This window comes from Hemitrygon akajei, chromosome 7 (genome assembly GCF_048418815.1).
Source record: "Hemitrygon akajei chromosome 7, sHemAka1.3, whole genome shotgun sequence".
In the NCBI taxonomy this organism is placed as follows: domain Eukaryota; kingdom Metazoa; phylum Chordata; class Chondrichthyes; order Myliobatiformes; family Dasyatidae; genus Hemitrygon; species Hemitrygon akajei.
Genome location: NC_133130.1, coordinates 154,254,220 through 154,268,896, shown reverse-complemented (window position 1 = coordinate 154,268,896; position 14,677 = coordinate 154,254,220). Strand labels below are relative to the sequence as shown.

Sequence of the window (14,677 nt, the reverse complement as noted above, 5' to 3'; positions counted from 1 at the left end):
TTTATGTATTTATCCCAAGTTATTTAAATGAGACCTGTGCCTTCAGAAGGATGAGTATTTTGAAGTATAGAGATCAGACTTCAGGTAATTGCAAAACCCTTCAAGGCATCAGAACATTCATGCCATCAGTATAAACCTCTGGCTTTCAAGTGTTTGCCTGTGAAGATAGCTTTTAATTTTGACAGCTATTAATTATATTACAATTTTAACACCATTTATTAAGCATAAAAAGTAAGCAGGAATAGTCCCCACTATTGAACTTTTGCCAATTTAATAATGGCTACAACAACTAATTATTGCTGAACTGACACATAGAAATTTGCAGAATTAAAAATGCCACTCAGCCCATTATACCCACAACAGTAATATTGGATTTGAGGCTAATCCCACTTCCTAGCTCGTGGTCCAAGGCTTTGTTTGGTGTCTTCAAATGTACATCCATGCTTTTTGTCATAGTGAATGCTTCTGACTCTGCCTCCATTTTAAGCAGCTTTTTTTGTTAAGTATTTTTTTTCTCCCCTCAATATTTGTATCAATTAATTTAAATTCAGGCCTTAGCCTCTCGGCTAAAGGAAATCGTTCTTACACTTTGCCTTCCAGGCTTTCCATAATCTTCAACATGAGAATAATGTAACTATTAGACAGCGGACACCCAAATACAGCTTCCTGCAGCCCTCCCAGGGCACAGACACTATAAATAATTTACTTCTGGTAAAATCGACATGACCAGCATCCCTTGTTCTTCATGCCCGGTGAATCATCATGATGAAGGTCCAAAAAGCACAGCAGAGGCTTGTATCAAACAATACAGCACAGGAGTAGGTCTTTCAGTCCTCGATGTCTGTTCCAACCTTGATGCCAAATTAAAGGAGCACAATAAAAAATATCACCAGTGCAGCTTGTGTGGGAAGGCTAACCTGTCATAGGGACTGGCATTTGAATTATGCCATTTTCACACTCCAGATGTACTTTAAAGATCCAATGGCTTTGTTGCAAAAAGCAGGGGAGAAATCTTGGTGTTCTTCCCAGTAGGTATCTATAAATAAGTATCACTGAAAACAGACACTTAGTTATTATCGGACAAGTGTTTGTGTGATCATGGTGTGTACAATATTTTAAAGTTATAACATTGACAAAACTAACCTGAAAACCTGATTGTGTGTGTCAAGGTCAAGAAAGGCACTTCTGAGTTGCAATTTTTGTTTTTACATTTGCAACATTTGGCCCAGAATATTCATCGGCATGCATTACGCAGATCAGCTATTTTTGATCAGTCATTTCAAAAATAGCCATGCGATCAGGAAAATTCTAACTTCATAATGTGCTAAAAATACGTAGCTTCAAGAAGAACCTCTCCAGCTTGGAAGATGTAGTTCATTTAATAGAAAGAAAATTGCATTTTGACTTTATTGTTAAACTCTAGCTTTTCCTGGGTATTGGCCTCATCATGATATGCAAATGAAATGAGCTATAAAGACAATGGTGATATAGCAATCAGCTTTTTCCATTTCTGAACTACAGTGCACAATGTGTCTCAAAACAACTAGTACCTCCACAAATTCTGATTTCATGAGAATGAATTTTGCCAAGGAGCGCTTCCAACCTCATTAATGTCAGGTCAGGTCACAGGTCACAATCCAGGAGTAAAATACTTCAAATACTTTCAAACTGAGATAAAATAAAACATCAAGTAGAACAAACAGTATCTCTATAAAGTGAAACAGAGTTAACATTTCAGGCTAATGAATATGAAAGGCAATTATCTCAAAACTTTATTTGTTTCTCTCTCCACAGTAGCTGCCCGATCTGCTGGTTATTTTCAGTTTTATTTTAGGTCACTGGTTAGAAAAGAGAGTGGGCTTCACTAGAATGAAACAACCACCATTCTGCCATAATTGTTCTACCCTCATTCCAACAACAGTAAAGGTGTCTCTGACATACCTGTGACATTTTTGTTTCAAGTTCCCTATTTCACTCCTCTGAAAGTAGCTGGGAATTATATAGAGTGTGTTTCTGGTAACCAATGGGAATTATGTACACTATGCCCAAAATTCCATTACTGCTAGCCACATCTGTAAGTCACGATAAATAATTAAAACATCTATACACATAGTGGGAGAAACTCTGCCTAGTAAACAAAAATATGGAACAGCTTATACAAAATTACTAAAATCTAATTAAAATGAGCAACACATTAATGAGCATTTTATGGATCAATTCTAAATTTGGAAATCACGACCTCATGGTAGGTTTTTTCAACACCCTTAACACTGTAGCTAACATTACTTAAAGCCCTTCAAAGCGAACTTGCTTGCTTTACTGGTAAATCAATCAATTGAGATGTAATGTCCATTAGGTTATGTATAACTCCATCAGAACGCTGTTTAGAAGCTTGTTTTGCTCACATTTCACAGGCAAAAAAATGTGACGCGCAATACAGAAAGAATGAATTTTATTGGTTGCAACATTTCTCCCAGTGTTCTTACCATGACTGAGACATGAAGGACGTGCATCTGTTCATCCACTATCTCAGAGGCTTCCCGCATTGTCGGTGGAGTTATCTGCGATAGGTGCTCAGCATTATTCATCGAGACGTGGAAATAGAGGGTGCCATTCTCCAGCCACTGCTGCTTCCAATGGACCAAAGAGATATCTGCCACTGTCCCAGTCATCTCTGGGAAGCAAAAAAGAAAATGAATTCAAAGCTACAGTTTAAATTGAAACAATGTCCCATAAAGCACTTGTCTCAGACCAATTTCTAACACAAAAGAATCATAATGATATCATTGCTTTGGTTGAAAAAAATTGCAACTTTTTTTGAACTTATTTGAGAAACAAATCCATATCAACGTATCAATACAGCTACAAAGAAGGCACAACAGTGGCTATATTTCTCCTAAAAACACTCTTAGGAGCACAACGGCACCTAATGGCAACTCTTTTGCTTGAGTCCTCAGAAACAGCTCTATTTCCATCTTTAATATCCTTTTTGTTTTCCTTTTCAGGGTTCTTTTGAAGACCGTGACCTGGAGTTACATGCTGACTTTGGTTCTTTGTAGAAATGGGACCCACTCTCAGGGTGTCATGACTGGCCGCTTTTCGATATGCCAAGGACGTGGCCTGGAAGACTAGCGCGCCTTCAGGGCACTGGATTTTTGTGGCTCTGGAGGTGGGCAGACTGGAGGCTGGTGTCACCGCCTGGTGCGTCGTGGGAGACGGAAGATCAAAAGCAATGAGCTGGCTGCCGGCTGTGTGCCCAGAGACCCGAGTAAATTTGGGCACAGAGCTCGGAAAAAGCGACGCGACAGACTTTTAACACCATAAATCAGCGAGTTGTTTTGTTATGTCTCCCCTCTCGCTGTGAAATGGAGATGCCTCTTTTTGCCCTTTTAGGGAGAGAGAGAGAGCCTGTGGTATGTCGAATTATCGGGTGAATGTGTAGTCTTTGGGGTACTGCAAGTCTGTGTCTTTATTGATGTTTTGTTGCACATTTGAGTGCCCAGGGGCATTGAGTGCCAATGCTTTTTGCTGGTGGGGGTGGGGGAATTGTCACTTTGCTGCTGTTTGTGCATGGGAGGGGGGAGCTGGGGGGCTGTAGGGTTCTAACATTTAACTGTCATTCATTCTTTGGGGCTGTGCTTTGTTTTTGTGGACATTTGCAAAGAAAAATAATTTCAGGATGTATATTGTATACATTTCTTTGACATTAAAACTACCTATTGAAATTTCTACAAATGTATCATGGAGAGCATTCTAACAGGTTGCATCAATGGTTGGTATGCGGGGTTACTGCACAGGATTGAAGTATGCCGCAGGGCGTTGTAAAGATAGTCAGCTACATCATGGGTACTAGCCTCCATAGTATCCAGGATATCTTTGAGGAGCAATGCCTCAGAAAGGTGGTGTCCATCATTAAGGACCCCCATTACCCATGTTGTGCCTTGTTCTCATTGCTACCATCAGGAAGGAAGGCCCACACTCAACAATTCAGGAACAGCTTCCTCTCCCTCTGCCATCCGATTTCTAAATGGACATTGAAACCATGAACATTACCTCACTACTTTTTTATTTTGATTTTTGTACCTCTTAATTTAACTGTAATCACAGTTTTTTTTTCCTCTACCATCATGTATTGCACCGTACTGCTGCTGCAAAGTGAACAAATTTCACAACCTGTGCCAGTGATATTAAACCTGATTCTGACTCCGATTCTGACTTTTCAAAAAAACAAATCTGCAATTCTTCCAACTGCAAATTCTATCTCCACCATTGATGTTTCCTAGAAAGGAGAAGGAAGCAATCATGCTGAATATATTTGCATTCTTTATGAGTTCAACTGAGCATTTTCAATGGGAAGGAGTTTGTGATCCGAGGACAAGTGTTGCAAAAAGGCAGGAAGACAATTTAAAAATCTATAATTAATATTTTATGTTTCACAAGAAATATGTTTAGTTAACCCTTTACAATTCACTGAAACTGCACTCAGATGGGAGAAGAGGGGTGATATCCAAATCAGGAATAGACATTGATCCTGTAGGACTAGAATGAAAATAAGAGTCAAGGTATCCCTAAGCCAGGGTTGTTCTTTCAGTTTCATTCCTCTCAAGTTAATTATATCCATTCTTGACTAGTGAAAGCAGAGGACACTACGTACAAATAGCACCATCCAGAGACAGAGAAGCAGTTTCAGCGACAGGTTACTATCGATGCAATGCTCCTCAGACAGGATGAAGAGGTCAATACTCCCCAATGCCATTAGGCTTTACAATTCTACCGCCAGGACTTAGAACTTTTTAAAAGCTATTATTAATGCTTTTTGAGATAGTGATTTAGATGCATATCATATTTTTTTTACTGAGTTAAGTATTGTATGTAATTAGTTTTGCTACAACAAGTGTATGGGACATTGGAAAAAAGTTGAATTTCCCCATGGGGATGAATAAAGTATCTATCTATCTATCTATCTATCAAAGTACAAGTAGACGGTGAAATGGTAGTGCTACTCCCTCACTATGCAGTAACCCTGATTCAATCCTGATTTTCAATGCTTTCTGCACCCTAACTGGCTGAATCACTGTTTGGTGTGGGGGGTAGAGGGGCACTGCACAGGATCAAAATAAACCACACAAAGTCGTAAACTCAGTCAGCTTCATCATAGGCACTAGCCTCCCTAGCATACAGCACATCTTCCAGGAGAGATCCCTCAAAAAGGCAGCCTCCATCATTAAGGGCTCCCATCACCCAGGGCATGCCCTGTTCGCATTGCTACCATCAGGGAGGAGGTACAGGAGCCTGAAGACACACACTCAATGTTTCAGGAATAGCTTCTTCCCCTCTGCCATCAGAATTCTAAATGAATATTGAACTCATGAACACTATCTCACTACTTCCTTTTCTCTTTTTGCTCTACTTAATAATTTAACTCTTTTAATATAATATATTTACTGTAATTTACAGCTTTTACTATGAAGTATTACAATGCACTGCTACCGCATGTCAACAAATTTCACAACATATAACAGTGATACTAAAACTGGTTCTGGTTCTGATTCTGAAAATGGAACCTTCTTTTCATGACTGTGTAGCTTCCTCCCTGGTGTGTAGGATTCCTCCCAAATCCTAACGGTGTGCAGCTTGATCGTTTAACTGGTATGAGGGACAGAAGAATCATAGAAGTAAGTTGATGGGCATGAGAGACAGATTATCTTTTGAATATTCTACTCTACCATGAATTATGTTTTAAAATACTTTCTTTGAATTAGCAAGTGAGAGAGCAGCATCACTGAACGTGGGAGCCATTTGAAAAGAACATGTCCCATCGGCATGTATTTAAGGGGAGGGAGTAATTTCAAAGCAGATGTGAGAAGCATTGTTTTTACACAGAGAGTAAATGCACCTCCTAGGGTGGTGGTAGAGGCAGATATGTTCAGGACATCTAAGAGAAGTTTAGATAGGTACGTGAATATGAGGAAAGTGGAGGCATATGGACATTGTGGGATGGGTTTAGTTGGCCACTTGATTACTAATTTATTTGGTTCAGCACAACTTTGTGGGACAACGGGCCTGTTTCGGTGCTGTTTCTGTTCTCTGTTCTAATTGGCTTTGGGTAAATAATGGGGCAGATAAATTGATGGGACATAGACTCAGTAGCCAAATGTCCTCCTTGTTTTTCAGAAGGAAATCTGAGATTTAAATCTGGATACACTCAGCAGACTGATGTTGTGTTTGTCTCCACAAATGCTACCTGATTTGCTTAGTGCTTCCAGTACCATCTATTTTTATTTGAAATTCTCAACGTCTGCTGTGTTGAGTTTCATTACTAATTACCATTACATGCATTTTAATGTATACATCATAATTACTTTTTATTTATTCTTATCACTGCAAAACTTACTAAGCTGGAATACTGGGGCTTAAAGCTTCTGAATTCTTACAATAATATTAGAAATGAAACCTCCAAGAGGACCACAACTTTGTCATGGTTTGGAGGCTTGTGTGCCTCAAGGACCTGGAGAGCTATGTTGGCTGGAGTCAGGGCTTTGTGCTATGGTTCTTGCTAGGATCACCCATGCCAAACAGGTCAAAGAGTAAAGGACAGACCAAGAGTGGTCCATCAGTCCTCCAGGTTCGGGGGTACAGAAACAGCAATGAAAAATCCTTTTACATCTGATGTGAGGTATTCCTGAATCTCCACCTGGGATTTGCATGACTGACAGTAGTGAAAACTGGGAGGAAACAACTGACACAATGAAGGAAACCTTTAACACTGCCAGAGACGGAGGACCTTCATTGCCAGTGGGGTAACAGACAGTAAGTTATTAAGTATTAGAAAATAAAAAAAAAACGAAGAAGCAATGTAAACCAAGTAGAAACTTGAGTTATTTTCCCTGGAGCAGAAACGGCTAAGGGGAGATCTCCAGTTTATGATGGTGATGACTTTGTTGACCATCAAATAGAATATAAAAGCAAGAATGTAAAGACAAGGCTTTATAAGGCATCGGTTGGACTGCACTTGGAGTATTGTGAGCAGATTTAGGCCCCTTATCTAAGAAAGATGCATTGGCATTGGAGAGGACGCAGAAGAGGTTCACAAGGATGACTCTGGGAATGAAAGGGTTAACATGTGAGGGGTGTTTGATGGCTCTATGCCTATATCTGCTCAAGTTTAGAAAAATAAGGGGAAATCTTCCTGAAACCTATTGAATACTGAAAGGTCTAGATCAAGTGGATATGGAGAGGATGTTTTCTACAGGGGATGCATCTAGTACCAGAGGGCACAGCCTCAGAATAGAGGGACATCCATTTAGAACAGAAATGAGGAGGAATTTCTTTAGCCAAAGGGTGGTGAATCTATGGAATTCATTGCCACAAACATCTGTGGAGGCCAAGTCATTGGGTATATTTAAAGCAGATGTCAATAGGTTCTTGATTAGCCAGGGCATCAAAGGTTACAGGGAGACGGTAGGAGACTGGGGCTGAGAGGGATAATACATTCAGCCATGATGGAATAATGGAGCAGACTCGATGAGCTTAATGGCCAAATTCTACTCTAATATCATATGGTCATGATCTAATACCATCATCATTCATACCCCTATTATACAAAATTAAATTGATTCAACACAGATAAAAATGTGTTTCCCTTTTATTCCTTCATGTTGGATTTTCATGATGACAAATGTTAACCATTCTGCAAACACAGACACATCTTCAGGGAGAACAGCAGAGTAATGAGGTCCCTTCTTAGTCGCTCATTTAACAATGGAAGATTCTCATCTACACTGTTTTAAGTTCAAGCAATTAAGATCTCAACCCTCAAGGGGTTGTACTTTCACATTGAATAGGAGCTACTCAAATTATGTTACTGCACACCTTAATGCCTGTATTTACAAGAAGGCACAAGGACACAAAATATTGGAACTCAGTCCATTAATTTTATTTATGCACTTCCCATTTGGAGAAAAAAACAACATTTTGACAGGTAATCTTTAAAATTTTGTTGTTCTTTTTTAGTGATAACAACGATGGCCAAACTCCATGTAGGTTTTCACAGAAAAAACAAACTTCAATTGATTCAACTACCTGAAATATATTACCAACTAGATAAAACAAGAAGCCACAAAAACAAGACCAATTTATTATGGCCCAGGAAAATAAAGAGGTTGCCAGGCAGATTTTAATTGAAGTGACACAATGTTGGCAATGAGCTGTTGATTGACCAAACAAGTAGACTTGTACTGCTATGTTTCTACACCATCATTGGGTGGGAAGATGAAGAGAGACAAATTCCAGTCACTTGTACTGCAGAGGAGATTCATTAAGCAAGCAATATTGTTATCTAATTCATTTCTGCTCTTCTCCTTAGGCCATCGAATGTTATTTTTTACATTAATGAGCAAGCTGATCTTCTGCACCGCAGCGTTGCTTCCATTCAGGGTATTCTGTGTCACTGCACAGATCTCTGCGTTACAACATGTGTTAGATCTCAAGAAGGAGGCAGCAGATGGTGACAATGCCACTTTGCCAGTTACTGCGCAGATGACTGGGTCACTTGACTGTGCATGAGGCTGCGTAGGCAGAGTATTCCAGGTTACTGGGACTGAGTCAATACGCACAACCCAAGACTGTTCTCAATTCACCTAATTTTCTGGTGAAGTTGCCCAGGCTTTATTCACAGAAACTGCCAACTCTTGTTCCTTCTACTCTGTTTCCTAAGTAAATTTACATTTGTTTCCTTGCACAGAACATCGCTTCCCATGAGTCATGAACCCTCATCTTACACAAAATGATTGTCTGATATTGGTTTGTCAATGTCAGAGTAAGCGAAGAAGGCAGCCAATAATTAATTTGCTCAGAAATACACACAAGACCATAAGTTACAAAGGCAAAATGCTGGAGGAACTCAGTAGGACAGGCAGCATTTATGGAAATAAATAAGACCACAAGCGAAGTTGTTTCAGACTGCTTCACATGTAACGTTACCTAAGCTGTAATATTCTTTGCATGGCTGTATTTTGTTACAGAGCTCTACATTATTATGGCACTTCATAGTTTATTCTTTGGTTTTAAAAAAGGTAATAACTGCTTTGAATAGGAAAATAGGCATCAATTTTCTTGAGACTCTCATGACCTCATCTTGTTCCAAAGCACATTGCAGGCAATAAAGCAAGTTTGAAATGTAGTTATTCTTGCAAGACATACTATATGAGCTCCCACAAACTGAAATACAGATAGTTTTGTCAATAACACACACTTCCATAATGCAAGTTGATTGTAATGTTATTGATTACCCTATAACCATCAAGCTCCTGAACCAACACGATAACTTCAGATGCCTCAACCCTGAACTGAATCCACAAGCTACAGACTCACTTTCAAGAGCTCTACAATTCATGTTCTCGGTATTACTTATTTATCTTTTTTTATTATTTGCATGATTTGTCTTCTTCTGCACATTGGTTGTTTGGCAGTCTTTGTTATTTATAGCTGTTCATAAATTCTGTTGTATTTCTTTATTTCCCTGTAAATGCCTGCAAGAAAATGAATCTCAAGATAGTATATGGTGACATATGCATACTTTGATAATAAATACACTTTAATCTTGATGGATTAGGGAACACTATCTTTATGACACAGACCACTTTAGTTGTTAACGTTAAGTAAAAGTCTGTCCCGAGCCATATAGGCTTATCAGGCTGGTGCTTATGCCAGTTTTTGTGGTGTGAAGCGACTGAGAGTACGAGACTCCCCCACCTCCCCCTCCCAGACAGGACGCCAGCGAGGTTAACCCCCTGCATTTTGCCGGTACCCATTTTCAGCTGGGTGGACTGGAGCAATGTTTGGTTAAGTGCCTTGCCCAAGGTCACAACACACTGCCTCACTGGGGCTCAAACTCACGACTATCAGGTCGCTAGCCCGACACCTTAACCACTTGGCCATGCGCATATCATAATCAAGAAAACCTGATCAACGTTTTGAAGGAAATAGAACCTGTTCTGTTGCAAAGGGGCTTAATTGGGACATTAACTATTACTTAATGCAGAACTACTTGAATGATAATATGTAAACAGCAAGTTTCCTTTAATAATGCTAGTGGAAGAGTAAACAGTGACCGTGACAATGGGATAACTTCCTTGATCTTTCTGGAATACTAATGTGGGATAGCCAACTTAAACCAGGAAGAAGAATGTAGGTTTTCATTTAATACTTCATCCGAAATAAATCTAAGTGCAAATAATAATAATGCGAGAAAGCTATGGAGTTTTAATATCATCAGAGCAACATGTCCTTTTGCAAATTAGTTGATGCTAAGTGGGGAATGGGACTCTTGGGAATGTTCAGTATAGACTTGATATAGTAAACTAAATAAATGAGAAATAATACGTGATAAGCTCCAATTGATTAATTATGCTCCTCTGCTCAGTCTAGTTACGTCTTTAGTTCAACACCAGCATTTGCTGATGCAAGTCAGGCAGTCACTAGGGAAATCAGTGCTCCAAATTTGGAAAGGGTGAAATCTCTGCCTGATCTCCAACCACTTCAGCTGCCAGTCTAATCATTCCTGTAAAAACAGAAGTATGTGTTTAATGATGCTTTCACAAATTCAAAATTCCCTTTGCTGCCGGACTCTGATATTTATTGCCCTGTAATATATTTTGAACACTTGAATGAACGTTTGCACATGATGATCATGTCCCATGTTTGAGGCAGTATGTGATCTGAAAATATAATAAGCATTCTTGAGGCAGGTGGAACAAAAGGATCTCACAGTTATCACTCTGATCTATCACAAGCACAACTGGTAACCAGAAGCTGGATACACCCCAACATTCCTCCATACAGGCATAATCCAATGCAACATTCACTTGCCTGTGAAGTGCAAGTCAAGCTGCAATTGCTACAGCAACTAAGTTTAATATACAACTCCCTGTTTGAAGATGATTAACATCAGACAACTGCCCTCAAAGGACTACTGCGGAGACCATAGATCCAATGGCAAATGATGATTTGCATGTATGTGTAGGGTTTCTCTGTAATGTTCACTGCTAAGGCTAATGTAATGGCTTCTCTGTAATGTTAACTGATGAGGTAATGGTTTCTCTGTAGCAGCAATGTTTGGGTTATAACTAGAGATAACAGGTGACTAACCAATGGGGGAAATGTTATTCTTTCTTGTGTGTCTGAAAGCTGTTGGTTTTGCGGGCTTTTGCCAGAAGGCACGAGGGGAATGAAGAGAGGAGACATGACTTGAGCAAGTCGGTGGGCCGTCCGACCGGGGAGGACTCCGAGCAGGGGTCTGAAGGAGGAAATTGATGGTGGAAGAAGAACTGCTGGACTGCGTGAGCTCCAACTTTGTGTGCACATGACTGTTTAATAAGATTATTGGCGCCTTTTCTTTTATATTTTGTTTCTCTATTAACCATACCATCAAAGTAAGAGTTATAAAGCTTAATCATTTAATTCCATATTGTGTACGGTTTGTTATTTCGGGGTACTGATTTGTAACAGGGGATACATCACGCAGCATCCACCCAAACAAGATTTTTTTAAGTTTGGCCGGGCGGGGGGGTTATCGCCCCCTAGATTAGGCCACTTGGAGTGGCGAGTGTTACATATGCATTTACAATAAATACATCCATGCTAATCTGCAGGATTTCTGCAGAGCAGTTACCCAACACCAGTCATCCTCAAACAAGAACAAGTGCATATGCTGATAGCCTATTTACATAACTATTGAATATGTGAGCATCAACATTCTCATCTGTAATGTTTCAACGTGGGATTTAACCGTTTACATCTAAGTTAATGACTGTAGAGAAGCAACTTTAATCCAAAACATATTGAACCTTTTGCTAAACATGAAAGATTCATTTAATTAAAGGAGCAGGTGACAACAAGCAGTGAGTGCCACTGCAAAGTGATTTCCAGAGTCAAATCCTTCAGCACAATGAGATGTTGTCACACACACAGATAGTTTCCCATCAAATTGGGAGTCGGGTAGGGCTGTCCATTTTCCTGCCTTGTTTGTGTGCTGCATAGAACCCTTCAGCAAATACATCAGGAAGGATGAGAGCATAAGAGGGTTGACATTGTTAGACGGAAGAGACAAAGAAGTTAAGATCTTCATGTACTGTATGTGGACAATGTCACCATCTTCTGCTCTGATCCACAGTCTGTTCGCAGATTAATCAGTGTCTGTGATCAGTTTGCATTGGCATCGGGGGCCAAAGTCAACCACTGGAAGAGCGAGAGCAATGCTCTTCAGCAACTGGTCTTACCACACCAAAGTCCCCTTCTCTGTGAGGTCTGACTACCTGAAGTTGCTGGAGATCTGGATCAGAGGGCCTGAGGTGTGTAAAACAAGGGTTGTCTGGAGCAGATTGGGAAGGTCAAACAAAAGCTGGATCTGTGGAAATGGCATTCTCTGTCAATAACTGGGAAGAATTTGGTCAACAGGTGCAATAGGCACTTGGGGCACCTCTATTTAAACACAGGACTGGCCTGTTTCTCAGTCCGCTGCCTCGTTACTACCCAAATGGCTTCCAGTTTATCTGGAGGTCCAAGATCGAGCAAATCACATGAGTCACCACGCACAAGTCCCCAGAGAATGAGTGTGCAAGTATAACCAATGTTACCCACATCCTGATGACTGTCTTCACGTGTGGCTGCATCAGGCAGTGTGTGGACAAAATGTACACAGGTAGTGGACATCACTACATGCTGAGATTTTGCAGTGTTGTGGAGGATACACCTGGCCCTTTTACAACACCATGTCCCTGTCAGGTGGATGTTGCCACATTACCTGTCAGAGGAGGTCAGTCTAGTGAACATCTTTAACCCCAGGGCCATCATGCAGAGGTCAGCTCAGAAGGTACTTCAGACACTGAGGGAGAGAGCGACTGTGGGCTTGTCCGCTGAGAAAATGGTCCAAACAAGCTGGCAGAAGACCTCCGTGCCAGATATGACAAACAAGCATCGAGACCTCACTTGGCTGGTGGTGAGAAGTGCTATCCCAGTCACAGTTTTCCTCTAAAGACAACATATCACCCCCGTGTACACTGCCCTCAGGACAGTTGTAGTGGGGAAGAAATGGTCAACCACCTCTTTAGAAGAAATGGCCATCCATCTGTTTGTGGATTTGTCAAGAAGGCCTGGAGTTGGATGCAAAGGTCTATGTTATGCCTCACACCCAGCAGCTGCATAACAGAGGACACTCTGCTCCATGGACTGTTCCTAGGAACACGCCATGAGGCAGACATCAAGTGCTGCTGGAAAGTCATCAACTCACTCAAAATGTTCCTTTGTCTGTCTAAAACTCAATGACCTTCTGACACTGAGAAATCCATAAGGAACAGCCTCAGAATAGAGGCCCTCCATTTTGAACAGAGACGAAGAGGAATTTCCTTAGCCAGAAGGTGGTGAGTCCGTGGAAGTCAATGCCACAGGCGGCTGTGGAGACCAGGTCATTGGGTGTTTTTAAGATGGAGGTTGACAGGTTCTTGATTTGTCAGGGTGTGGAAGTTTACTGGGAGAAGGCAGGCGTTGAGTGGGGTTGAATGGAGTTGAGATGATGAAATGGCGGAAGAGACTCAATGGGTCAAATCGCCTAATTCTGCTCCTGTGTCTTATAGCCTTTTGGAGTGCTGCTGGCTTGCACAGTCCAGGCTGCAGGAGTACATGCCAAGGGTCACTGTGAAGCTGAGTGCAGCCAATGTTAAGGCTCTGTAGGGAAGGACTGTAGTCTTGGTCCCTTCCACAACCACACATGGAGGGGCTGAGTTGGGTAGGGAAGCCCTTCATACAGTTAAAATGGTACATCACCCCAGGGGCCACATGAGTGACAATAATGCTCTGATTTAAAAAAAACTAATTTAACATGACTGAAAATATTCAGGTTTTACACTGTTTCTACTTTTGCATACGTATAATTCTTATAAATAAGGTTTTTTTTAAAAATGAAAGTAGTCTCCATTCTGACTATTGCACTTATCTATATGAGATCCATTACACATATTTGGTCTGGGACCTTCTGCTTTTGTGATCAAGTGCTTATCCAGATGCTCCTTAAACATTGCGAAAAGTCCTGCCTCCATCATTTCCTTTGGAAATGTGATTCTGATTCGAACCATTGTGAAAAAAGTTCCTTTTTATGCCCCTTCTAAACCTCCTACCTCTCACCTTTGATCAATTCTATCTTTCTCACTATCTTGGTACAGTTACTTACCATCCACCCAAGATATCCCCTTCAAAATTCACTATCCCCCTTTGGGTCACAGAGGAAACAAACCCAACCTCGTCAATCTCTGTTTATTACTAAAATTCTCAATCTTAGCAACATCCTGGTGAATCCTGGTGAATCTCCTCCACTTCACAGCCTTCCGATAACATTCTCCATGGTTACTGAGAAACATGGATACTCCATGTATCTGGGAAAGGATCCCAGTCAAAGGAACTGCCGCCATTCTGCACTGAGGGATTGACGTTCATGTAACAGCTTCCCAGACACTTCCTTGGTTCTTTGAAGAAGAAACTGAAGTGTTGTTGAAGTGTGTAAGAGAGTGTATTGAATTGGTAGTGAAATAGAAGGAGGAATAGACATACCAATTGTATTGACAGTATATATTATAAATAAAGTCACTTTTAGAAAAAAATAGTCTGTTGGAAACAACTAAAACGA

At 40.6% G+C, this 14,677-nt stretch overlaps 1 protein-coding gene across 5 annotated transcripts in view; it reads right to left on the bottom strand.

Moving 5' to 3' along the window:
* The window catches only part of LOC140731037 (astrotactin-2-like), a 1,710,280-nt gene that overhangs the window by 1,532,505 nt on the left and 163,098 nt on the right, over positions 1-14,677 (bottom strand). For all 5 annotated transcript variants that reach the window (XM_073052234.1, XM_073052229.1, XM_073052230.1 and 2 more), the window contains exon 2: positions 2,487-2,674. In XM_073052234.1, the coding sequence (XP_072908335.1) occupies positions 2,487-2,674 (188 nt within the window). The remainder of the gene's footprint in view (positions 1-2,486; positions 2,675-14,677) is intronic.